This window comes from Alosa sapidissima, chromosome 3 (genome assembly GCF_018492685.1).
Source record: "Alosa sapidissima isolate fAloSap1 chromosome 3, fAloSap1.pri, whole genome shotgun sequence".
Lineage (NCBI taxonomy): Eukaryota > Metazoa > Chordata > Actinopteri > Clupeiformes > Clupeidae > Alosa > Alosa sapidissima.
Window position 1 is genome coordinate 31,460,548 of NC_055959.1, and position 27,283 is coordinate 31,487,830.

General features: G+C 41.1%; 2 protein-coding genes across 3 annotated transcripts; one reads left to right on the forward strand and one right to left on the reverse strand.

The window, feature by feature from the left end:
* Nucleotides 1-1,604: 1,604 nt before the first annotated feature.
* Nucleotides 1,605-6,047, forward strand: LOC121705280 (kallikrein-7-like). Its single transcript, XM_042086178.1, has 5 exons — nucleotides 1,605-1,701; nucleotides 3,517-3,811; nucleotides 3,966-4,237; nucleotides 4,355-4,455; nucleotides 5,814-6,047. The coding sequence occupies exons 1-5, from the start codon at nucleotides 1,656-1,658 to the stop codon at nucleotides 5,979-5,981; spliced, it is 882 nt and encodes a 293-aa protein (XP_041942112.1). The 5' UTR covers nucleotides 1,605-1,655; the 3' UTR covers nucleotides 5,982-6,047.
* Nucleotides 6,048-21,513: 15,466 nt separating this feature from the next.
* zgc:158320 (uncharacterized protein LOC780837 homolog) lies at nucleotides 21,514-25,001 on the reverse strand. Of its 2 annotated transcripts, none has more exons than XM_042087610.1 (6): nucleotides 24,455-25,001; nucleotides 23,302-23,846; nucleotides 22,994-23,180; nucleotides 22,486-22,607; nucleotides 22,092-22,320; nucleotides 21,514-21,660 (listed from the first exon to the last, which is right to left on the reverse strand). In XM_042087610.1, the coding sequence occupies exons 1-3, from the start codon at nucleotides 24,845-24,847 to the stop codon at nucleotides 23,051-23,053; spliced, it is 1,068 nt and encodes a 355-aa protein (XP_041943544.1). In that variant the 5' UTR covers nucleotides 24,848-25,001; the 3' UTR covers nucleotides 21,514-21,660; nucleotides 22,092-22,320; nucleotides 22,486-22,607; nucleotides 22,994-23,050. The 2 variants fall into 2 exon arrangements, with proteins under 2 accessions (XP_041943544.1, XP_041943543.1); XM_042087609.1 differs by having other exon boundaries at nucleotides 23,302-23,849.
* Between the last annotated feature and the right edge of the window lie 2,282 nt (nucleotides 25,002-27,283).

The window sequence follows — 27,283 nt, forward strand, 5'->3', positions numbered from 1 at the left end:
TGACTGAGGAGGGGGCAGCCTGATTGGCTAGCGGTGAGCACATTCTGCATGTTTGATAAGGCCTTTGGATATCATTTTTAAAGTCTCCATGTGAGAAATACTGTATTTTCAGCTGTAAAACAGTACCGGTATATGCATATGATGTTTCTGTAACCTGGGATATTTGATGCATTCTCTGATGAGATGCGGCCACACCCCTTGGTCTCAAATAACAGAGATGCCCTGGTGATTCAGGGGTTTCTAGACGAATGGCATCTATATGTTAATATGTTAAGTTGTTTTTATATATAAGCGGAAGAACACTGATGCTTCTCACTTTTGCCTTTTCTCTTCTCTTCTCTTCTATTCTAGGTCAAAATGTGTGCCTATATGTATATTGCTGTCTCTATTGTACGGTATATGTCTATTTTACTATTTGTCTACCGAATGTATACCACTACATGTCTATTTGTTGAATGTATAGAGAGCTAACACCTACCGAAGTCAAACTCCTTGTGCATGGTTAGTACAGTATACTTGGCCAATACAAATTCTGATTATGGGGTCAGATGATTAATCATTGTTTTTCGTAATATTTACCACAACTTGACCAGTCTGTCCTATAGTTTAATACACGTTTAAACCTTTGATGGCCAATGCAATTCTCATCCTGAGGAGCGTCTGTGTCATCCCTTACAGTTGCAACCCCCGTTATCAGAAAATATTTAAGGTATCATATTTCAAACAATGTGAGGAGAGAGCATAGTCAAATGTGTGAATCTGATAGGCCTACATTGGACCGGCAATAGTCATACAAAGAAAGCTCTCAGCACCATGTCCCTTTTTAGGGGAAACAAACTAAAACCAAATCATTGATTTCAGTATGTAAGACCAGTAGCAATCCCACTCTAGTTTTTAATTCACAATCACAGGAGATTCAATGTGTTTACTGACACAATGGTTATGAAGGAATAGGTGTAGCCTAGCTGACTCTGTCAGGTGACTGTGACTATGTACATTAACAACCTAATTCAATTCCAACTAGGTTTGGAGGAAGAGGGGTTAACAGCCTCATAATGAAGATTGCCTTCTTTCACCTAATGCCACTGTATTCTAAGTCTGTATATTTCTGCTGAAATTGTCGCAATGTTAAAAATGATTACAGCCTCATACTGTGTCGCTCAATGTTAGAATGTTTGTTCGTCAACAAGGCTTTTGGAGCAGTTTAGAATTTTGCATTTTTCCACATCCATATGTTGTCAGCAAAGGTAACAAGGTTTCCTACTGCAAGTTCTTTATTTGACATATTCTTATGGGCGCATACAACAAATATAGAGTTTGGTGTGCAAAGGCCTTTTGTCATAGCTTCAGGGCCACACAGACACCTACTAGATAATATCCTTTTGGAAACGTTGTGGGTGTGTCCTATGTGATTGAACGTTAGCAATCGTACAGAGCAAAATGACATCATCAACGTGGGCTGTATACTGTACCCAATGGCTTCTCAAAAATAGAGGTGTCAACGTGTACTTGCCCAGCAAATGAGAGATGAAACTAGGGCTGACTTGCGTAAATCTGATTGGACAGTGATTGGGGTGACCGATATTGTGGTCTACAAATTCACAGTGTCCTGACACTGTGAACCTACATCATCATCGGATGCAAGCAAGTCCATCATGGCTTCATTGAAGACTTGTGTTTTCTTGGTTTTGGTGCTGGCAGGTGAGAACCATTTTAATCTTCTGTTTAGAGGATGAACTACTTTAGGGGTTTTGCCGGTGAGAAGGATGGAGAAATGGAGGGATGAAAAGAGTGAGGATGGAGAGATGGAGGGATGAAAAGAGTAAGGATGGAAAGATGGAGGGATGAAAAGAGTGAAGATGGAGAGATGGAGGGATGAAAAGAGTGAGGAGGGAGAGATGGAGGGATGAAAATAGTGAGGAGGGAGAAGATGCTGGCTGTTGTCAAGTGCGACCATCTATAAAGAGAATGGAGGGTTACACTTTACTTGACAGTGTCGACGTAAGAGTGACATGACACTGTCATGAATGTGTCATAAATAAGTCATAAACGTTTATGACATAACGCTTCTGTTATTAAGTGACATTCGGTTTTTGTCATACCAATTTAAGGTTAGGGTTAGAGATTAGGGTTAGGTTTCATGTGTCATGACAGTGTCATGTCACTCTTATGTCGATACTGTCAAGTAAATTGTTACTGAACAGAGAAGAGGAATGGTGTGAGTGAGGAGGGGTTGGATGAAAAGAGAGAAGGAAGTGAATAGAGAAAGAGAGAGATGTGAGGTTAAGGAAAGAATGACAAGAAAAGGCATTGAGTGGATACTAAACTCACTGCGATTGTCTTTAAATAAAGAATAAAGAATTTCAGCCAATGAACACGATGCGTCATGTGCACTGAAGTGAAAAATACACACACACATTTGGCGTTGATTCTTAAAGCATGTTTAGGCAGTGTAGATAGTGCAACTGCAATTATAAGTCTTACTTTTGTACAACTACACTTGCTGATGAAGCTAAAAAAGGAAAAGGTGTTTTGGGAGAACTTCTTTTCTGAGAACCATCATTAAATCTGTTTTGCTTGTCTAATAAAATAAAGTAAACAATTGTGTTCACAGTATGTAATATTCACCACAGCATTCCAATAATCCATGAAGCATCCAGGGTGGGTTCCACCAACAAGTATTAAATTAATCTTGGTTTAAGTCTAATCTAGGATTTGTAGATAGGTTTAAATTGAATTCGAGCTATGTTGCACCACTTAATTTTGAGCATGGTTTAACAAATCGGGGTACGTTTGTCAATTCAATCTGACACTCTGAAGAGACGGTTGAAAAGTTTTCAGGTATGCTCGGAGCACTCGGAGGGGCAATTTACATCGCACCCATAGATTAGGATGCACAGTTTGGAATCATCCAATCAGTGACAAGTGGCACCAGCGTAACAAGCTGTTTTTCCTTTCTTGACAACAACCCACTTCCATATGCATACTGGCTGTACACAGAGGGAGGGGAGAGTAGGAATGACTGCACAAGGGACCGGCAGCTAGGGAGGAGAGAAACGTGAGACAAGATTAGATCTGACAGGTTCAGACCCAGAGGACTGAGAGGCAGTCATCTTAACCACGATTTTAGTGAATTGAGAGTACAATTGAGTAAAATTAGCACATTATTTACTACATTAAGAGCACAATTTAGTAAAATGAGCTCACATTCTCTCAATATACAAAACAATCTTGCAATAACACCTCCAGGCCTCCATAATTTCTGTACTGTATTGTATAATAAAGATGTAGATATAAAGACAAGCATAATTAACATTATAGTATACCTAGTATGCCTCATACTTTGTTACTTAAGCCCATATCCAACAAAGAAACTTCATCTTAAACAGCCATAACAACAACCAAAACCATTGATTGTTGCCATGTTTAATAGATTTAAACTAAATGTAACGTTTCATTGTAAATCAAATTAAATTGCTTCTTGTCTATGCGGTCTCTCCCTGCCTCCTTCCAAAGGCTGGCAGCTAGGAGTTGTCTTGGGAGAGGAGGAGAACGAGGAGCAGGGGGGAGATGAAGGCCAGGGGGGAGACGGTGGTGGTGGTGGTGAAGAGTCTCAGGGTGGAGGAGGTTGGGGCGATGGAGGCCAGGCGAAGCCAGGTGGAGCCAGGACAGAGTGCACCACCAAGAAGTCCAGTCACCAGGTGCTGTTGATGACACAGCTTCCCAAAAGCAAGACCCCGAGCCAGATCCGCTGCAGCGGAAGCCTCGTTGACCGATACTGGGTGCTGACCGCTGCCAGCTGTGACCATCCGTAAGGAGCCTGGGGGGGGGGTGTGTGTGTGGTGGGGTTGGGGGGGGGGGCAAACTGTTGGTTGCTGTAATACAGTATATGTCCTATGTATGTCAAGGTGCTTTGACTGACAGGCAGCAAAGGGAATAACTATTTTTCTTCTTGCCAAATGCAGTGATCTGGTGGCTGTGCTTGGTAAAGACCTCAAGCTGGAGAAACGGGTCGTGTACAAGATCAAGGGAAAGTATACCTACGATCAGCCTGGTAGTCACAACATCATGTTGCTGCAACTGGACAACCCCCTGCTCGAACGGCTAAAAAAATACCCGCTCATCAGCATGCCAGCCAAGGGGGCGTGCACCAACCCGGCGCCCGACAACAATATACATCTCATTGGCTGGAAGGAAGCCACCAATGTCCAAAGACAGGGTGGAGCACTAAATAAAGGTTAAGAAATCATATACACACACAAAATCTTGTGATCCCTAATGATATTGTTCTTGATCCAATGGCTGTTGACACACATGTAAATGCTGATGCCTAGCTCTGCCCAACCCTCCACAGACAGGTTACCCTTTGCCATGTGTGGGGACCTGAAGGTGACGAAATGTGGGACTTCGCCTGAACTACTCTGCACTGAGGGTGACGACAGCAATGCCTGTAGTGTAAGTGGCCTTCACCTCTTAACACACACACACACACACATACACACACACACATATGCACGCACACACACACACACGGGCATGCACACACACAGGCATGCACACATGCACGCACACGCACACGCACACACACACACACACACACACAGAAACAGGTCTAGACACTGAGATACAAACACATGATGTAATTGTAGTGCTGATCTAAAAACAGTTCTTGCAATCAGCCAATTTTGTTCTATTTCTAAGTAGCCTCGTGTGCCTAAAAACTAAATCTCTAAAAGCTATTTCTCTGAAGTTGGAGAGATAATGGGCAAAATCTCATATTGATATTAAATTGAGCTTAACTGCGACTTGGAGAAGTAGTGTAAACAAAGGGGAGTTCTCAGTTCTAATTTGTGTTTTTCTCTGGGAAGTGACCAAAGAGCTTGATTAGTTGAATATGAAGTAATATTAATGGCCCTTGTTTGAATGATGGGCAGTGCCGTCTTAAGTCTAACCAAAGGTCATTTAGTAACTCGGCAAAATAAAGGTGCTGATATGGACACACCATGGGAAAAGGTGCTGATATGGACACACCATGGGAAAAACCTTAACCACAAATAAATGCGCTATTATGGTCACACAAATATTGATGAGTCAGCTCAATGCTAATTTAACACCATGGGCAAGACTTTAACCACAAATATAAATGAGTCAGCTCAATGCTAATTTAACACCATGGGCAAGACTTTAACCACAAATATAAATGAGTCAGCTCAATGCTAATTTAACACCATGGGCAAGACTTTAACCACAAACACTGATGAGTCTGCTCAATGCTAATTTAACACCATGGGCAAGACTTTAACCACAAATATAAATGAGTCAGCTCAATGCTAATTTAACACATTTCTCCCACATGCTACATGTTGACAAACAAATTAGGGCCCTAAACGTTTAGCAAGGGTAATAAAAGTACATTCACTTTGCAGAAGTAGAAGCCAGACCACATTTTCACATTGCCCAAACCCATTCCTCGATTCCACAAATAAACCATTTTAGGATCTTGTCCAATATGTTAGTTGTAGGCTATAAGTTGCAGTTTTCTCTCTATTTTGCCTTTCTGTGTAGTAGACAGAACTTTTGAAAATGCACCGGGATAAATGTCATTCTCTAAACTGTCCACTGTTGCATGGAAGACACACAGAGGAATGCTGAAACATGCAGTACATTGCCACAGAGATACTGAGAAAGTTCTACTCACTGTACTGTATCATATTATTAATGACTAGTCGTGTCTACATCTAATTGCTCTTTTTCTTTTAAGGTTCTATCTTACAACATGTATTTAATCTCTCTCTCTCTCTCTCTCTACACAGGGGGATTCTGGCGGTGCACTTATCTATGATGGACTGCTCTATGGAGTAGTCAGTGCCAAAGAGAAAAAGACTTCTTGCTCAATCAAGTACTCAAGTATCTGTTTCTACCAGAAGTGGATCAATAAGATAATGGAAAAGAATTCTAAATGGTACAAAAACATATTTTGAAATTACAAAGGTAATTTCAAAAGGTGCTTTGTTTGATGATAATGAAGAATAAAGAACTCAAAATGATGCACAAATATCTTCACTATTTTTCTTCATTCTGTTGATGCAGTAGCAACGAGGCTATGATTGGTCCATGTTTGACATGTTAGACTTAACATGACCTTTCTCCAGTTCATCCAGCCGTTCTCTGAGTCTGGCGATACCACTTTTAGCTTCAGCCTAGCATAGATCATTGAACCGGATGAGACCATTAGCATTTTGATAGCAACTAAGATTTCCGGTAATTTTCCTATTTAAAGCTTCTCTCCTCTCAAGTTAGAAAGTGTAATAAGACCAACAGAAAATTAAATGTGGTGATTTTCTAGGCTGATTTGACATGCATGGAACCATAATCTAATTCCGGCATAATAATCAAGGAACTCCATGGGCACAGTAGCACAATGATATCATGCAGCACCTGAAAATAGTCCCCGTAGGCTAACTTCCAGGAACAAGGTTGAGTTGCAGCAGACGAATTGGTTAGTGACTTATCTCCAAAGAGCTATATCTACTGACAAGATAATGTTTCACGATTCCGCTAGATTTGTTGGGGCACCGTTCTTCAGGGACGGAGTGGCCCAAAAAATGGCCCAAGCGGCCCTCAAATCGGTCGGGCACACCTAACTAAATACAAAATCCGTATTTATCGGTCGGGCACACCTAACTAAACACAAAATCCGTATTTATCGGTCGGGCACACCTAATTAAACACAAAATCCGTATTTATCGGGCACACCTAATTAAATACAAAATCCGTATTTATCGGTCGGGCACACCTAATTAAATACAAATAAATACAAAATCCGTATTTATCGGTCGGGCACACCTAATTAAATACAAAATCCGTATTTATCGGTCGGGCACACCTAATTAAATACAAAATCCTTGCATTGGTTGTGCATTACCCTGAAATATGCATATATTTTCAACTAAGCGCCGTGAAGCACTGAAAGTGGGCAAATGTAGGCCTCTTTGGCCACCATTCTGACTGATCAGAGGTAGCCATGGAGCACATGATCTCCATATTCAAGTAGGCTATACAAGCAACTATGAAAGAAGAGTTTCTGCTTGAATTCAAAGTATCATTTCAAATAATTCAATAGGCTACATTTACTATGCTCAATTTATAGCAGCCCCCAAAAATAACTGAAGCCTATGTGTAAAGAGCTAAATTACCTAGATTGTTATCACAATAGGACAACTGAAACAACACAAAATAAACATGGCAACTTTGTTTGTTGGAAATATGTTATGCTATACTACCTACCTACATTGCTGGTACATTTTAGAATAGTACAGCTACATCAGGGGTCGGGAACCTATGGCTCGCGAGCCATATGTGGCTCTTTTGGGAACTGCATCTGGCTCTCGGACAAACCTGCCATTTGTTTACTCAATAAGTCATGAATAATTTTGGTACTGTATTAAATTAAAAATGGACCTACTGAAATCAAAATGTTAAAATACTGTTCGAAATATAATATATGTTCACGTAGTTTAATCAAAGTCCTTTATACCAACGTTTTATGGGCACTCATCGGACACAGTCTTTGGGTCGAACTGCGCGTGCGCAAGGCTTCACGACACCAATCTTGCTCCAGCGGCGAGATCACAACACATGATTGGCACGATGTCTTCACAACACACCATATGATTGGCTCAATGTATTCACATCACACCACATGATTGGCTCAATGTATTCACATGTCAACGTTTTGCCGAGGAAGGGGTGGGATATGTGTAGACAACGGCCATATTGGCGTGACAAACTAGCCCCATGCATTTCTATGGAGTATTTTTTGAGTGCTGTGTAGTGTTGCACGGTGTATCGATACTAAAAAGGTATCACGATGCCTTCACGCAAAAAACGATACGATTTCCGATGTTTTTAGAATCGATACTTTATTAAAATTAACGTTCTGTGTCTGCGTGAACGGCTGCTCTCACTACTCCTTGCACGCATCTAGGCATGTGGGCGTGTCAAGCAGCCAGCTCTGAGTGAGTGAGTGAGTGCGCAGCCAACGTCAACATACAGTAGTTCTTTGCCGACCGTCCTCGGCCTTGTGGATAAAACAAAAGGTGAAGTGAAATCTTCAACTTTTTCGGATACATCGCGAATAGTGAAGGCAAGCCATCAGGTACACAGAGGCCCGTTTGTGAAATATGTTTCAAAGTCATTTAAAAGCAGTAGGCTACGCATGGAACTTGGCTAAACACCTCGCAGACATAGCCCAACATTTTTGTTCAAAGAACGACAGGTTAACGAATATGCTATAGAAAACACGACTACATGGTTAGTGCCAAGTTCTTCTCTTCTGTTTTAGTCTAGCCTAAGTGAAACGAGTATGGTTCTCTGGGATAAAGCGAACCTTCCTTCATCAATGAATTTTGACAAGACATAACGAGCTGTAATCATTTTGACGAGACATAACGAGCTGTAATCATAGGGTGCTAACGTGATGAAAGTGCAAAGTTCACGCCAGAATAACATTACCATAACTTGTAAACAATCTATTTCATGTTCGGTCAGTACCACTGGTAATATTTGTCATGGCATGTAGACTGCAATTTGTTCAATAAGTATTGCCCAGATGTAGGATAGGCTACCCGAAATGCGCTAATTAAAGCCCACAGCATACAATACCACCAAAGCGTGTTGAGTCCTAATAATAATAGCGGCTTATTGTTACGTGGTAGCAAATCATGTTATCAAAGAAATAGACGTAGGCTAATGTAGGAATGCACACAGACAATGGTGTAGGTACAGGTAATGGTGTAGGCCTATCTGACGAAGACCTGAGTGGTTGGAACGTCGTACTTGTACACTGGGCGCAAAGAAGACTATCCTCACATTTTTCCCTTTGCAACTGTCAAAGAAATCCCATGAACACGGGAAGGCCTAGGGAAGCCTATACTGTACATCAGATGGCCTAAAGATTAGACCCCTCTGCATAGCATTCAGTGATTTGCATGCAGTAATTTCAACACTGACCTTGATCTAGCCTAGTTTGGCTATTTAAAGCTACTTTATTGGCAAAACACAACACAATGTAAATGAACTATAACAAAAAATGAAGGACTTACACAAAGTAGGCCTACTATTTTACTGACTATAAAAATAATAATTATGTAGGAAGTTTAAAACCCAGAATTGACCTGCACACTACAAAAGTGCACCGAATTCAACACAAATGACTCAATACACTTGGAGGAGGTATGAGTCCTTTCTTTTCCAGATATCTTAGGATTTCGCCGTAGTATCGTTTCAGTATCGAGCATCGTGATATTTATGGCAGGTATCGTATCGAAGTCATAATTTTGGTATCGTTCACGGCAGACATGTGGACTCGAGTCACATGACTTGGACTCGAGTCAGACTCGAGTTATGATTTTAATGACTTCAGACTTGACTTGATAAAATTCGGCATGACTTGCGACTCGACTTGGACTTGAATACTATTCACTCGAGACTTGACTCGGACTTTGCCTCTTTGACTTGTGACGACTTGACATGTCTCGAGTCAAAAACTAAATTTCCTGATCGTGGACCAGTCACCCCAGAGATGCTTTCCCTCCGCGACTAAAAAAAAATAAAATAGCGGAGACAAGCGGCCAGTCCAGAGCACAGTTCAGTGCTGCCGCTACCCCCACATGCGTTACGCACTGTGTGTAGGGCACCAAAAGACAGAGAAACGACCAACATTTAGCTAATAACTAGTAGCTTTACTGCAAACTGATTTGCACTCTTGTTAGAGAACGTTTACAATGTCAAAATGCACCAACAGCATGTTACATAAAGATGATACTTTTCGAGTCCTCTCCATTAAGATCCAACTTGAACTTATGCTAGCCTACTCCATTTAATTGAGAACCCCATCTAAGCACGCACGAGAGGGAGAGAAAACGAGTGGCAGGTTCCAGCTGGCTTGTCATTGTTGATGATGATTGATATTTTCTTTTAAATATAAGAAACGTATAAAAGGAAATCATGAAGGCAACAAATACGAGATTAGGGGAAATTGCAGATTTATCCGGTTCTCACTACTGTTATAAACTATGAGATCCAGGTCACTATGACATAGGCTGCACTCACTGTGATTTGGAAAGTGGACAAGAATATGAAGAGTTGTCTTTGCCTTTGTTTAATGGAAATGGTGAGTCTTGAAGTAGGCCTATTCAATAATTTGTTTACATGAAGCACATTGATATGCCAATTGAAACGCATTCCACTCAGCTAGCTAGGTGGCTACTGGCTACCAGGCTCATAATTCACATTTAATTGCAAACAGAAAATGTCAAGCAAGCATCATGTCATACATGCAAGCAAGCATCATGTCATACATGCATCTATTTCCAAAGGAATGAAAGCTGTTTGTGCCAACTTAATATAATGCTTATCATTGTTAATATTGTGCTATTCATGTGGCACAAACAATGTTTGAGTTTGTGGACTACAGTAGCCATAGGAATGGAGCTGGTAAAAAAAAGATCATTATGAGAATGTGTGGACAGTGGCACACAATGGGCTTAAAGTGACAGTGCACCATTTACAAATGAGATAAACAGCATCACATGTGTAGTATTTCTTAAGAAATGAATACTTTAAAACAAAATTACTGTGTCATTATTATCTTTTAAATAATATAAAAGTGTTGACCTTGGCTTCCCTTATGAGTCGCCACTGGCAGCCTAATAAATTGTTTGCAGGCAAATCTGTGGTCTAGCGCAGTGAAATGCCATCAGTCAAATTATTACTCATCCTTACAGTGGGCTCCGAAATTTGGAAAAACAATATTTTTATTTGTCATGTAGCTATCCGTTTTGTACAGATTACTCAGGTATGCACATGTGTATATTGTATGCGCATGCATATATCGTAAAAGATTTCAAGACAGAAACATTGAACATATTTTAATCTGTATTTATAAAAATAAATTCTGTGGATTAGATGGAAGTGTTAAAATTATGATCGATAGTCTAATAATGCCATTATTAAGTGAAGAGTACCTGATGACTTGTTCAGGACTTGAAAAGGATTGGGACTTGGACTTGGACTCGACTTGGCTTTGATGAGACTTGGACTTGGACTCGACTTGCCCTTCTCTGTATTTACTTGGGACTTGACTTGGACTTGAGTGCTAAGACTTGGGACTTACTTGTGACTTGCCAAACAGTGACTTGGTCCCACCTCTGGTTCACGGTTACGTCGATGTAATGTACAGCTGGGGTCGGCAACCCGCGGATCTTTGATTTGTTGCCAAGTCAATATCAAACAAAATCACCGATTTCCCTCCATTTCAGTCAACGAGAACACTTTGTTATTGTTGATGTGTGCGCTTGCTGTAGGCTAGATAAGGAAAATGTCAAAAAGGAAACGTCAGCGACCACAGCTTGCGAGCGCGAACACAAGCGGGCTGAAATGGGAAAGTTTCCATCCGAAGACTGATTCTGAAAATGCGAAATGAACTGCCCGTTATATATCGCACACTGCAACGAGTTAGTATTGCTGTGTTAACCCTGTTCGGTTCCACTTGCATGTAAGAAATCTCTCACATATGAAAAATATAAAGACAAACCTGCGCTCACGTTTTAGGGAAATTTCGCGCAAAACTGTCACATCCATAACACCAACACAATGCCATGGTATTTAGTTGCCGTTATGGATATGACAGTTTTGAGTGGAGTTGCCCTTAAATGGTGACAGCCTCAATTCTTGCATGAAACTTCACCTCACTGAATATGAGCCAGCCAGACTCCAAGGCCATCACCAAATCTAATATCTGGTATGCCTAATGTTCAATTTCGCCAATGACATGTCAACGAAAATTGAGTGTTGTATTGTTAACTATGATGTTACTTTGCATACCAAAGGACACTGGAAAAATAGGGGGTGGTGTTTAGCCTACAGTACATGGGAAGCCTAAGGCCTATACTTCTGTCATTCCACTTTACATTTCAAGTTACTTGCACATTAGGCCTACTTTTAAAACGAGTAGAAAATGTATTTAAAAATCCTCTGTTGAATGAAAGTAACTGTACGTTAAATATCCAAACTTTTTTTTGTAACCGTCTTTATGTGGCTCTTCTGAGATTAAAAAAAAATTGGTAAAAGTGGCTCTCCAGGCAAAAAAGGCTGCCGACCCCTGAGCTACATGAACAAATTCCCTTTAATGTCTTCCTATCATAGCTTAGTTGGCTTGTGCATGAATATAACTTGATGTTTCGTAGCTTACATTTCCGTCAGTCTACAGTCTTTTAGCCCATCTTTACCAAGAGAACTCTTCCAAGATAGAACCCTTTCGACGCTCTACTTTGAGAGACCAACCTCTGCTCATGGCATCGATGTTGAATTTTGGGTGTCTGACGGAAACTGATAAATGTGACCAACAATTAACGTCGATTGACACTCTTTTGCTATCCTGATTTGCAAATCATTCAATTAGAAAACTTAAGTTGCGCTATACATAGTGTATAATATTGTGTGTAACTAGATGTAATGAAATAAATCACATTTCTCAATTTGTCATTTCAACATTTCTCAATCTCCTACTTCATCCTAGCCTGGAAACCAGACTCTCTGACTTCGCACAGAGTCTGGCCTAGATCCATAGGCGTTCGTTTATTTCCGGGTGGGAGGGCACAGTTTGAGGTTGAACCGCTTTGAACCAATCACTAACAACCGGCGTTTCGTCATACCAGAGAATGTCTAATAAGGGGAGAACTGCCACTGAACTGGTTGCAGTTCCTTCTGTGGTTCCACATGAGGGCGCTCGTCCACGAGTGCAGAATGCATGGAGGTCTATGGAGCTGTACCCCTCAAAATCCACTTTTCTTGGGATATAATTTTTTTTCAAGTAATTTGAGTATTGCATTTGAAAGGGGAGGCAAAGAAAATACACTTGGTTGAGTATTTTATTTTATATAGTCACTTAATTGTTCTAAAAAGCCTTTCAAATGTGTCAATGATGTCATTCATTAGCACAATGCTAGCGTGTTATGTGCAACAACGACCCAACCTGTAAGAAATCAAAAGGACATAAGTACTCGTTCATTCAACTTTTGACCTATAACCCATGTTGAAGTTATACAAACTACAATCAAATCTGAGATTTGTCAACGACAATCAGGTGAAAGAGACAAATTTAGCTGTCTAGCTCCATTGACTCCCATTCATTCTGCACTCATGGCGATCGCCCCCAGTGGAACTCTGGTGGAACTGCATCCAAAATTCGGTACAATGGGACTTAATACGGAGTGGCAAGACTCTCCGTTGACGGGCTATGGTCATACAGAGAAGTTTCTCTGCAGCACGCCCATAACAAGCACGGGTGCATCTTATCAGCAAACAATCAGACGTTTCATCTGCGTAACTCTCGCCAAAATGCATCATATAGTGTTTTGTGAATGTACCCAAGTCAAACTTTCATATAAATGCATAAGTACCTCCAAAGCACCACTTTTAAGCTTGTATGCGTTGTCGTTTTCGGGTGAAATGACCTTTTGAATGGGATTCCTATAGGGCTACTACTTTTTTGATACAATCGCGTCAAAATCGCTATTTTTCAAATACTATGAAGGCTTGACACAACGAGTGAGTTGTCCAAAATCTTTCTTTTTAGTAAACTATGTGTACACAAACAATGTTCTTAATGCTCGAGTTCATATGTAGAGACGCTGATGATGCTCCGATCAAAGTTTTAAGTTATGTCGAGCCTTCTTAGTGTTTGAAAAATAGCGATTTTGACCCGACCATGTAGCCTACTAAACTACAGTTTGACTCGGGTATGTTCGTAGCCTATTTCAAGTGACAAAATCTATGACTAATGTTTAGCTGACGATATAACATCCTACTCCACTGTGACTTCGTTCATGACACTCCTGTTAATAGGCTTAACTATTATTTACATTTGCTCAAAGATTTCATAAGTATAAGTCCTTTTCGCTCCCTACGTTGATGTATTCCAAGCGATCTGCTTCAGGGGCGGGGACGTAGTAATTGAAACACCATGCCTGGGTACGTAATCGCTCTCAGGGACGCCCTCTGTTCGCTGGTTGGTCGGCTGCCCAGCTGCCGAAGTAAACGAGCGTGAATCAACCTATTCCAGACGGAGTACTGTAGGGAAAAGAAATTGACCGGAAGTACGTAGACAGGCCAAGGCCAGGCTAACTTCATCCCCTACTCTTGCAACTTTTGTGTATGTAAATGAGTGTGTGCATGTGTGCGTTTGCTTTTGTGTATATGTGTGCTTCTCTGTGTGTGAGTTTTCGATTGTGAGTGTGTGTGCGGGGGGGTAATGTTGTGTGGGTGTGCCTGCTTGCCTGCATGTAAGTATTTTTTTGTGTGTGTGTGTTTGTGCATGCGTGCGAGTACATGTTTGTTACTGTGAGTGTGGCAATCAAGAAACTATAGAAGATGGTATAGAACATTGCCCTACAATCAGGAACGACAAACACTTATAGAACAGCTAGCAGAAGTAAAGATAAATCTGATTGTTACCAATATATTGCAAAGAAATTCTGGGGAACAATGTTTTAGATGTATTTTTTATTGCTTGAAAACAACAACATTATTCCATAGAATTTAGAGATGTAGAATTCAGACCCACAATCCTATTCAGAAATTGGCGGTAATGCACCTAAAGCTGTTTGGCAACTGCCAAAAGAAGAAGAAGCACGGGGGCCCCTCAAGGGTGTGTGCTCAGCCCCCTGCTCTTCACACTGCTAACACATGACTGTACAACCACTCACAGCTCCAACCATCTGGTGAAGTTTGCGGACGACACAACACTGGTGGGCCTCATCACTAAGGGCGATGAGGCTCACTACAGAGAAGAAGTAGACCTGCTGGCTAAATGGTGCAAAGACAACAACCTCCTGCTAAATGTCAGCAAGACCAAGGAGATTGTTGTCAACTTTCAGAGAGGCCACAAACAACTGCCACCACTGTCCATCGACGGAGATGCTGTGGAGAGAGTGAGCAGCACAACATTTCTGGGGGTGCACATCAGCGACGACCTCTCCTGGACCACCAACACAGCATCACTGGTGAAGAAAGCCCAGCAGCGCCTCTACTTCTTGCGCAAATTGAAGAAGGCAAGTGCCACGCCTCCTGTCATGACTACATTCTACAGAGGGACCATCGAGAGCATCGTCTCCAGCAGCATCACAGTGTGGGGCGGAAGCTGCACAGATCAGAACAGGAAGACCCTCCAGCGCACTGTTAACACAGCTAAGAGGATCATTGGAGCACCACTCCCCTCCCTGCAGGACATTTACACCACCCGCCTCACCCGCAAAGCACTAATGATTGTCAAGGATACAACCCACCCTGCACACGAACTGTTCAGCCTCCTGCCCTCTGGAAAGCGGTACAGGAGCCTCCGCTCCCGCACCACCAGACTGGCAAGTAGCTTCATCCACCAAGCAATCAGGATGCTGAACACTCTACCCACTCTCCCATCACTGACAGCCCCCCCCCACCCACCAGCCAACCAGGAACCTAGGAAACTAGGATCCTGTCTACCAAACCCCCCCCCCCCCCCCCAACACCGCCATGTGGAACTGCACTGTGACTGCGCAGCCAATCGTGTTGCTGCTTCACATCAAGCCTGATATACTTGAATTACTACATACTGCATATCAATGTAAATATACAGGTCACACAAGCACAAGTTTAAACTTCATGTAACTGTTAAGACTATAGAAATATACAACACAACTACCTCTTTTTTTTTATATATATATATGTCCTATATTTCTATTTTGATACATACATGTTCTATATTTCAGTCTTGCACTTTAATTTAATGTTTATTGTCTATGGCTATGTCCATAGTATGTCTATGTCTGTATTTAAAGCATGTCTATGTCTGCATGGGAAAGTAAGAAACGAAATTTCAATTCTTTGTATGACCAGTGCATGTAAAGAAATTGACAATAAAAGCCGACTTGACTTGAAGAACTTAATATCTTCACATTCACAGAATCACCTGGATGGAAGCCATTACTGTTTGTAAGACATATGTCTGATTCATGGACTCTGGTCATGGACACAGACACTAAACATTACACAGACTTTATTATTATTATTATTATTATTATTATTATTATTATTATTAAGTTGAATATAACTTCAATTAAAATAAGCCCTTTGAAATCATAATCTATAAGTATCTTAGTCTCTTACTCAGAAATAACAATAATAAACAGTAATGAACATGTTAAGAAAGGTAAAGACACCAACTGTCTAGCAGATATTTCTCTGAGATTTGTGCTTCTATAAGGCAGGCCATTGTGTGGACAGTAATGGAATATTACAGGTCTGATTCACTTCAGGACCGACTCCTCACAAGGGGAAGAGCAGGTGGCCAGAGAAGGAGGTGTGGTGGGCTGTATTATCATAGAGCCACGCATTGGCCCACAGCTTCACCTGGACCACATCTCCCACCTCCAGCGGAACAGAAGCTCCATTAGAGGGAGTCGTACTTCCACTTGTGTAGCTGTAAGGACTGACAATCCCCTCTTCATTTTTATACAGAGTGGCTACTACAATTCTTGAAGCATGGCCATGTATAAATTAAACAAAATGGTAGGCCCCTTTGACTGGAGCTGTGAAGACTCCTGTGTGACAGTGGGAGAAAGAGAGAGAGAGGATTAGTAAGCTCAATAAAAAGTTGTTATTGGCTTCTTGATTTTATTTTTCCCATGTTCTCTCTACATATTTGTGAAATATGTAGCTGTTTAATGAGTATGACTTCAGGTATAAATAAAGAAAAGGACCCTGTATGTATACAGTAAATAAAGCTTATTATTACAGTGCATGGAAATGCACTGTTCTGTTATCCGAAGTCTTCTTCTTCTTCTAACGCAGTTAATGCAGCTTCAACCGTTTAACATAGACACTTCATTCAAACTATGTTACCTAGGTCTTACTTAGGACATCTGGGCTTTGTATTTTTCATCTTTGTAACTTTTATACTTTTTAAACTATTAATTAAAAACTACTCAAAATTTCCCCATAGACTTAACCAGAGGCATATAAAGGTAGAGTTGCGACAATGGGTGTTCAAAATTCGTTAAGGTCATGTGGTTCATGTAAACTTCAAAAAGTTCCAGGAAGTGATTGACAATGGATTAGAATACATTAAATAGGCTACTGTCAGAGAATGTCTAATAAGGGGAGAACTGCCACTCTCGGAAAACTTCCGGTTTCTGAACTGGTTGCAGGTTCCACATGAGGGCGCTCGTCCACGAGTGCAGAATGCATGGAGGTCTATGGAGCTGTACCCCTCAAAATCCACTTTTCTCGGGATATAATTTTTTTTCAAGTAATTGAATATTGTATTCGAAAGGGGAGGCAAAGAAAATACACTTGGTTGAGTATTATATTTTTTAAAGTCACTTAATTGTTCTAAAAAGCCTTTCAAACGTGTCAATGACGTCATTCATTAGCACAATGCTAGCGTGTTATGGGCAACAACGACCCAACCTGTAAGAAATCAAAAAGACATAAGTACTCGTTCATTCAACTTTTGACCTATAACTCATGTTGAAGTTATACAAACTATAATCAAATCTGAGATTTGCAGTGTTGGGAGGGTTACTTTCAAAACGTATTCCGTTACAGAATACAGAATACATGCCCAAAAATGTAATTTGTAACGTATTCCGTTACGTTACTCAATCTGAGTAACGTATTCTGAATACTTAGATTACTTCCTCATTGAATTGCATTTTATAAATGTAGGAATGCGGCCATCAAATCCTGCTTAGGCCTACTAAACAGGCCTATTCTGGTGTGTTCGTCTGTTCCAAATGGCTGAAGTGTTAGGCCCACATAGGAGAATGTAAAGCCAACTAAGCTACCTGATACAACTTTAAAATAGCAAGGTGACCACTAAAACTACAGCAGGCGACTAGGCTAATTAAAACAAACAAAATAAATAGGCTACTTTAAGGGCGTAGCCAGAAATTATAATTAAGATGTGCCTGTGAGATTTTTCGGTGGTATCAACCCAGTACAAGTGAGGGGCGCATATGACAGGTGGAACGCAAATGACCTGTAAATGTAAACACTATAGGCTACTGTATATCAGGGCTCTCAAAATGAACGTGATCGCGTAATGACAATCAAAAACCGCATGTTAATATGCTACTCGCAAGAATAATTCTTCAGAGGCTGCACCATATAATTCTTTTTAAAACATAAATGTAGATCTAATTAGAAAAAAAATAATCCATAAATCTATTTTAAGTTAAAATAAAAAACTTAGAATGCAGTGCCTATTTTAGAGATTGGTTTGATTGTAGGCCTAGGTCTAAATCAACACGTGAACTAGGCTTTGTTTATTGATTAGCAAACTGTGTAACCGATTGGCCAAAGTAGCTTGAGCTGGTAATACTTGGGAAAATATCCTTTGAACAGACATCAGGAACCACGATCAGTGAGGAACAGGAGTTACCTCCACTTACTTTACTCCTAATTTGCTGTGCAAACAGTCATTTCAGGGTCTCCGATGACGCGTCCATAATGCGTGCTGACTGCGTTTTAAGGCAAGTGCAAGACGGCGGGGCTTGGATTTAAACATGGAAACAATTTTATCATAGATTGCTTTCAGGAGCTTCTGGGAAATGGAGTTGCCTTAATTTATTTAGAGAGTGAATAAACTTATGAAACAGAGAAGTATCGTCATGTAATCCATTGATTTCAACAATGTAACTGCATTCTAAATACCAAATACTAAATCGGAATACAGTTACTCATAATTTGTATTCTGAATACGTAACGCCGGTAGGCCTACATGTATTCCGTTACTCCTCAACACTGGAGATTTGTCAACGACAATCAGGTGAAAGAGACCAATTTAGCCGTCTAGCTCCATTGACTCCCATTCATTTTGCACTCATGGCGATCGCTCCCAGTGGAACTCTGGTGGAACTGCAACCAAAATTCGGTACAATGGGACTTAATACGGAGTGGCCAGGCTCTCCGTAGACGGGCTCTGCTACTGTTCAATGTAGAGCTCTGCACTTTGCGGGAGCGGGCGGGTGCGGGACAAACCGATGATTCACTGCACTCCCGCAAATTAAATAAGTGCGTAAAATTAAATATGGAAATGATTAAAGTAGTGTTCATAACTATAGTTCAGCTGGATGTTCTGTTAGGCAGCATTAAATATCGTGGTTTAAGCATAACTACCGAGGTTAAGTTAGTTTGATATTTGATATTCGACAGATATTCTTTTTTTTTTTTTAATGCAGCCGGTTTCACCCCGTGTTTGTAGACAATGTACGAACAGATGACCTGTCTACTTGCTCCCAGCCGACCTACTTAGGGACCGTCTACAAAGTACCTTCTGAATTACCTTCATGCATTATTTCATATAAGAAACAGACTCCTTTTTTTCAATACCTCCCAAGCCATATGTCCTAGTGATTCCAAACCAATGCAAAATAGTTATCCTATATGGGACTCATCAGACACACCTCTTTTTATAGCGACTATGTTCACACTGTATTTTATAGGAATATTTTAAAGAAAATACATTATGTCCAATAAGAAACAGTCTCCTTTTTTCAATACCTCCCAAGCCATGTGACCTAGGGACTCCCAACCAATGCAGAATAGTTATCCTATATGGGACTCATCAGACACACCTCTTTTTATAGCAACTGATGTCATGATGTCAGAGCTATTGACAAAAAAGACCATGAAGGTAATTCAGAAGGTACTTTATAGACGGTCCCTTAGTAGGTCGGCTGGGAGTAAGTAGACAGGTCATCTGTTTGTACATTGTCTGCAAACACGGGGTGAAACCGGCCGCATTAAAAAAAAAAAGAATATCTGTCCTATATCCGAATATCAAATATCAAACTAACTTCACCTTGGTAGCATAACTGATGGATAGCAGGCCTATAGCCTATATTGTCGTTTAAGTGGGTTCGATTTGTTCCTGCTGCTCATTGTCAAAACTCGAAATCGAAAGCATGACAGAGGGCACCAGGCTAGGCCTACTTCAGTTGTTAGCTTACATTCAGAACCAAGAAACTGACATCTGGAGTCTTTCTCAGGTGTGTGTGCTCCTTTCGTGAGACAGAAAGAAAAGCTGAATAGGCTATCCCTCCTGCATGCGGGCTTTAGCGGGCGGGAGCGGGACATCATGTTACAGATGCGGGCGGGCGGGGCGGGAAAAATCAGTCCCGTGCAGACCTATAGTTCAACCTGTATTTTAGCAGGTCACAAAACTGATTCTATTATGCATTTCGTCCACATAATGGAATTATCATGACATAATTCATTCCGTAAACTGCTGACTCACGAAATGTATTGCAGCAGGTCACAAACTGATTTCGTGATTCTGTTATGCATTTCGTCCACGTAATGAAATTATTGTGACACATAATTCATTTCGTAAACTGCTGACTCAGGAAATGTATTGTACGTGATTCTATTATGCATTTCGTCCACAGAATGAAAGCATTACTGGTTATAATAATAATAATGAGATGACTCTCGTGGAGGGTTAAAATGAAGAAAAAGCCCCTTTACTTAAAGCACACCTGCACTTGCACACCTGCACATACATCCAAAACGGGAGTGACGGTTACAGCTTAATTGGACATTTAAATTCAAATCAAAACCCAACTGACAGATTACGTCATGCATGATAACAGAAAACACACAAAAACCATTCTATTAGCATTCTACTTAAAGTGTCTTTCCAACACTCCTTCTCACTTGCAGGTAGAATATCCATCTAGGTCCAAACTAGTCTAATGGTTTCAGTCCAGCCATTTCTCTCAGCTTTATGAACTTTACTTGAGTTAGGCCTGTCAGCAATCATGTCATCAGTTTTGCAATACTTTAGATCCACGGCTCCACTCGCAACTTGATCTCGAATGAAATGATGCTTTATGTCGATGTGTTTCGCACGCCCATGGAATTGTGGATTCCTGGCCACGCAGATAGCTGACTGGTTGTCTTCATAGATTACTGTTGCTCCTGCAGGACAGTTCTTTAGATCTGAAAGCAGCAGTCGCATCCAGACTGCTTCTTGTGCAGCACTGGCTAATGCCATATATATATTACCTTAAGGGAACCTTCCCTAAAGGTTATGTGTTTGCTGGGTACTCAGCCTCTGCTGTAGAGAGAGCAACACATGACTGTTTCTTACTCTTCCAGCTTACTGCTGCGCCACTCATCTTGAACATGTATCCTGACACAGATTTTCGATCATCTAGGTCTCCAGCCCAATCTGCATCGGAGTATCCAATGCACTCTTTCTCTTTGTTCTTGCTGTAGAGTAGACCTAGTGTCTGTGTTCCATTCAAATATCTCTAGGATTCGCTTCACAGCTGTCCAGTGCTGCTTAGTTGGGTCAGAACAGAAACTGGCTATATTGCTTACAGCAAATGCTATGTCAGGTCTTGTTCTTGTTGACAGGTAGAGCAGGCATATATTATTCACACACACAAATGCAATTCTAACACTGACCTTCTGAGTCCAGCTTTGGTTTCTGAGTCAGGTTCTCATTGTGATGCATGATGGCCAAGTTTGTTCTCTGCTTCATACTCTGGTAGGAAAAGCACTGTCTCTTTGGAGCATATTTCAAGAGGGAACTGTGGAATACTTCCAAGGCACCTGGTTGTTCAGCAGAGATGTAATATATTAGATTACCTTTACTGTCAACAAATAAAAGGGTGCCCTGACTCATCCTTGAAAGAGATTAGGTGAAATCAAACTACAACAGAAATACATTAGTGCTGTCCATAGCATTGGGGAAGCTGGTACATGTTTAATGCCTGTTTCCATCTACTGTAGATAACTATATTCTATCTACACTGTTAATAAGACAGACTCACCTCTTCTGGCCCACATAATTTAGGATGTTGCATATCAATCCAAAATTACTGGTTGAATTTCTTACAATCTGACTCATCATTACAAATATCTCCCATCCACTGCATCAAATTATAAACCCTTAAAATAGCAAACCTTGCTACGGCAATGTTTATAAGGGATGGTTACACCCCTTAGACAAGTGAGGGAGACAAGCACACAAAACCACTGACCTGTGTGTTTGAAACGCCCCATGTTTTCTAGGTCCTTCTGGAGTGTTGTGTTCAGGACTATTCTAGCCAGCTCCTGATATGCTTCACTGTCCTTACACAGCCACATTTTTTTCTCCCGGTCTTCATCGGTGAGAGGTGGGTGATGACAGCTACGCTCAGTCCCTCCTTCAGTCCATGTATGTTCGTCGATTATGTGGTGCAGAATTGAATTCCACGTCGACTTCAGTGTCTTATAAGAATAAATATAACAAAACATTTTCAAGAACGTGGCCAAACACTATGTACAGTTTAGTCTTGCCAATGAGATGGGACTACTGAGATAAGCTACTCAGATTGGATGACATTTCCATAGTGAGGCAGTTGAGTACAGAAGACCTTAAAGTGGTCTACATACCTCTACATTTCCTTTTGCCTTGGCAGCAGAGTACCAGAGATGGTTCCGGACTGAGTGGATCCAAGGTTTCAATGCTGCACATCCCCTCTTCTTGGACTTGGATATCAATTTGCTTTGGATATCTGGGTAAACACAAGACAATGTTACGAGTAAAAGCATGACCACTTGCAACCAACATCTGGGTACTTTCACAACCAGGGTAAGCGCATAATGTCAAACAATGTGTTTGAGTGGACATGTAAACAAAGGCACTTTCTTGTCACTTATTGAACTCGTGAAAGGGCTAGGAGTTCAATAACGCAGAAAAGTCGCTTTAACCTGATGTCCACTCCAACACACTGTTTGACACTATGCACTCATGCTGGTAGTGAAAGTACCCGTCTAAAGTCAGTGATTAAATTGTTGTGTACTGCACATCTAATGTCATGATTTTAACCAGGAATGTGGTTAACAGCTATACTGACATACCCATCACAAGCTTTAACTTATAGTGGCAGATTGTACTCACTCTTCGCAGTGTGCCAAATATCAAATTGATGATCGACCTCTTCATATTCCTCGCGCATTATTTTCTTGACACTTGTGGAACGATCAGTTGCCAAGACCTCCACATGTAGGCTGTTGTCAAGTAGATGGTCCAATCCGCGCCTGAGGGCAACAGTCTCCATAGCCCCTGAGCTTGTGGTCTCAGTCGCCTAAAAAGGGGCATAATAAGAGATAGAAATGACAAAGTTTTAACACATACAAATAAAATATATTATTCTTATTATTATTCTTATTATTATTATTGATTGAATTTTGATTCATGTGACGTACCTGGACCAACTCTGAATGGACAATTTCCCTGCCGGGAATTCAGCCTGAATGACTGGATGCAAGTAGGAGTTTTGTATGTCATAGAATGTGCTGCTGCTAAAGATCTGAAGATTGAGGAGTTTGGCCCACTCTTCCAACTTGGTGAATGTGCTTCCCGTAAATAGTATGGCAGCAGCAAGGAGGAGGTTAGACTGTGGCATTCCACGTTCAGAGGGACATGACGTCCAAGTTCCACTGTGACCTTCTGCACACTCCCACTTGACCCTCATCTGGGACCCAACATAGGACACTTCTCTTTTTTCTATGATGGTGGCACATGTTTGGCAGAATCTGAACAGTTCTAGTACCTTAGACTCTGAGACTACAACTTTTTTCTCCTGCCAGCACATCTGTGCTGTTCCCTCGTCTGTGACACTGCTGGCAGAAGAAGTACAGTCTGTGTCTGGTTTGTAGGTGGTTTGTGTGGCTTCTAAAGTTTCGATAGTGGAAAAGCTTGTATCCATATCTTCTGTAAGTGCTGGGTTTCTTGAAGGTCCAGTGGTTCTCTGCTGCAGAAAGACAACACCGTTAACACTACATACCAAAGAAATAAATAAAGGCTACGTACATCTGGGTCAATGACATGATATAGCCTGTCTAAACATTTTTTATTGTTAAAAGAAAGTAATGAATTTAAATCATTGTCCTTTTATTCCATGACACATGATTAGTGTAAATGTACTGAATTAAGTATAGTTGTGTTTTGCATTTGGTATGAATTAATAATGTCATTGCAATGATGAGCCAATCTTTTAACAACTTTTAGTATCCATATTAGTCAGTAGCCACTGACCCATCTACATGGAGGCAGTCAACCAAGCTTCATGCCTTTATGGATTTTTTGCTCTTAATGTCCATCTTCAACATTTTCTTATTCTCTCAGTGTTATGCTCTCTGTACCCAGTCATCGCGGTACCTAGACTAGTGCTACCTAGCTTAGGTTAGCTATGTCACAAGCTAGGTGACAGCTGCACAGGATGAGCTAACGTTAGCTTGCTTTGCTCGTGTTCATAATAACATGATAAATAACTTCTTTCTACGTAGTATGTTTACCGTAGTTACACAAAACAAGCAACAACTAAGTCAAATGATGTTTTAGATAGTTTGACATTACCTGACTCCGCGGGACACTCTGAGGCGTGGAGGTGGTCGGCATCTCTTCCATATCGATGTCGAAGCCAGGGGTGGATGATGGAGACTCAGTCAGGGTTGAGTTGCTAACTGCAATGTTCCTTGGTAACGCACCTGGCTTCAATTTTTTGGCCTGTGACACCGCACTTCCTAAAAACTGGGCTGAAAAACAGTATTCGAAGTCCTCCTGACGAAAGTGCTGGCTGCATATTCTGATTTTAGAGTAATCTGTTGGCGGTGTGTCAACTAACAAATTTAATGCAGTTAGCCACTGGGTGCAGAGCTGAGGGTCGCGTTGAGATAAACTATAAAAACGAACTCCCGGTGGCCTGAATTTGTTGTCCTTACATCCACATACTGTACAGGTTCTAGTCATTTTTTTATCGACGGTTTTTGGTGAGAGTGTAAAAACGGAGTTTGGTTTGGTTTCGTCTGCTGGCTAAAGTTCAAGTTGACTTGAGTTGAGAGCGGCGGTAAACGAAGCTGAACGTCGCGTCATTCCGTGGTTAGTGGGTGGAGCTACTGACTTAGTTTTGCGCAGTGCATTCTGGTTAAATGAGTCCATCAAAACAGTTCCGAAAATTCTGCTTCAACACACTATCTAATTTAATGTATCGAAATAATGCAAATTTAGTTTTTTTTCTCAAGTAAAATGCAAAATAGAAATAAATTACCCGTGATAACAGGCTAGAATGTCTTGAGTTCAATTCCCCTTTAAGTTCACCATTCAAGAAGGCAGTCTTTACATCCAGTTGATGCAGCTTCAGTCCATGTTGCGCTGCAAGTGCAACAACTGTGCGGACAGACTCAAACCTGACCACTGGACTGAATGTCTCATCATAGTCAGATCCACATCTCTGAGAAAAACCTTGAGCCACCAGGCGAGCTTTGTGTCTTTCGATTTCTCCATCAGCGTCGACTTTGACTTTGAAGACCCACTTGCTCCCTACGGCTTTCTTGTTCTCAGGTAATTCCACAAGGTCCCACACTTCATTTGCATATAGAGACTCCATCTCTTTCTGCATTGCTTCTTTCCACTTAGATTTCTCAGGACTGGTAAGCGCATCACACACAGTTTCAGGTTCACGCAGGTCAGTGTTAGCAACTGTCACCCACTCTCCGTAGTGATCAGGCGGTTTTCGAGTTCTTTCTGGCCTTAGTGTCTCAGGCTCAGCTGTCTCAGTGATATCTGGTTCTTCACTGTTAATGCAGTCGAATTCCACCAAACTGTGCTCAATGTTTTCTTCACATAAGTCAGATGTCTCAGCACCACAGACTGATTCGTTGAATATCACGTCTCGGCTGTAGAAGACTTTTGCCTGTTTTATGTCATACAATCTATATCCTTTTGTTTCTGTTCCATAGCCCAGCAGAACACATTTTCTTGCCTTTGAGTCCAATTTCTTTCTTTCATCCTTTGGTATGTGGGCATAGGCATCACATCCAAATACACGTAGATGACTCACAGTAGGTTTCTCTCCAGCCCAGGCTTCAAATGGAGTCATGTCTGCTACTGCTTTTGTTGGACTTCGATTCCTCAGGTATACTGCGGTTGCGAGAGCTTCTGCCCAGAACCTCTGAGACAGCTTTGCATCAACCAGCATTGATCTCACCGTTTCAACCAGTGTTCTGTTCATCCTCTCTGCAACACCATTCTGTTCAGGGGTCTTTGGCACGGCTAGTTCATGTCGCACTCCTTCTGCTTTCAGAAACGCTTCAAACTCCTTCGAAGTGTATTCTCCTCCATTATCTGTGCGAAGAACTTTTAGTTTTCTCCCAGTGTATGTTTCCACTTCTGCTTTCCACTGAACAAACTTTTTGAAGACTTCATCTTTGCGTTTCAGGACATACATCCACACATAATGAGTCTTGTCATCAATGAATGTTAGAAAATATTCTGCTCCACTCAGTGACTTCTCATTTATTTTTCCACAAACATCACTGTGCACTAAGCCAAGTGGTTCGTTAGCTCTTTTTCTGCCATCAGTTGGAAATTTGCCACGATGATGTTTTCCTTCAACGCACGACTCACAGAAGTCAGTATCTTTCAGGACATCGTAGTCCAATCCTTCCACTAACTGCTCTTTAGCCAGCCTCTTCAAATTTTGCAGTCCAAGGTGACCAAAACGACGATGCCAAATGATTTCTTTTCTCTCCTTGTGCACACTCTCCGTAGCAACTGAATTAGCTTTTCTTGGCAATTGTTCTTGGCAATGAATGTAGTACAGGCTATCCACTTTCTTTGCAACTGCAATTTGCTTTCCATTCACATCCATTAAACTACACTCATTTTCAATGAACTTCACAATCTTCCCAGACTGTGTTGCCATGGACACGCTCAACAGGTTGTATGACAGGCGTGGTACATACAGCACATTGTTCAGCTTGCATTTTTTAGTTGTGTCAGCAAGAATCATTTCCAGCATAACAACACCACGACCTGTTGCTTCAACTGAATAGCCATCACCTAGTGACTTCTTGTGTTGGCTGTAAGCTATTGAATTTAATGAACATCTTGTTATCATTAGACATGTGACAGGTAGCTCCAGAGTCCACAATCCAGCTATTACTTTTTCCAGCAGATTTCACTGATAATGCATGACTCACTACTAGACCAACACACTCATTGTCTTCATTGTCATTTGCTCTTTTCACTTCAGCCTTGTTTAATTTATGCTTTGATCCCTTTTGACTTCGTTTATCTCCATTTTGTTCATTTTTCAACAAATCTCTACAATTTCGTTTGATGTGGCCAAACTTTCCACAGTGGTGACATTTTGGACCTTTCTCTTTAAATTTCTGCTTACTGGTC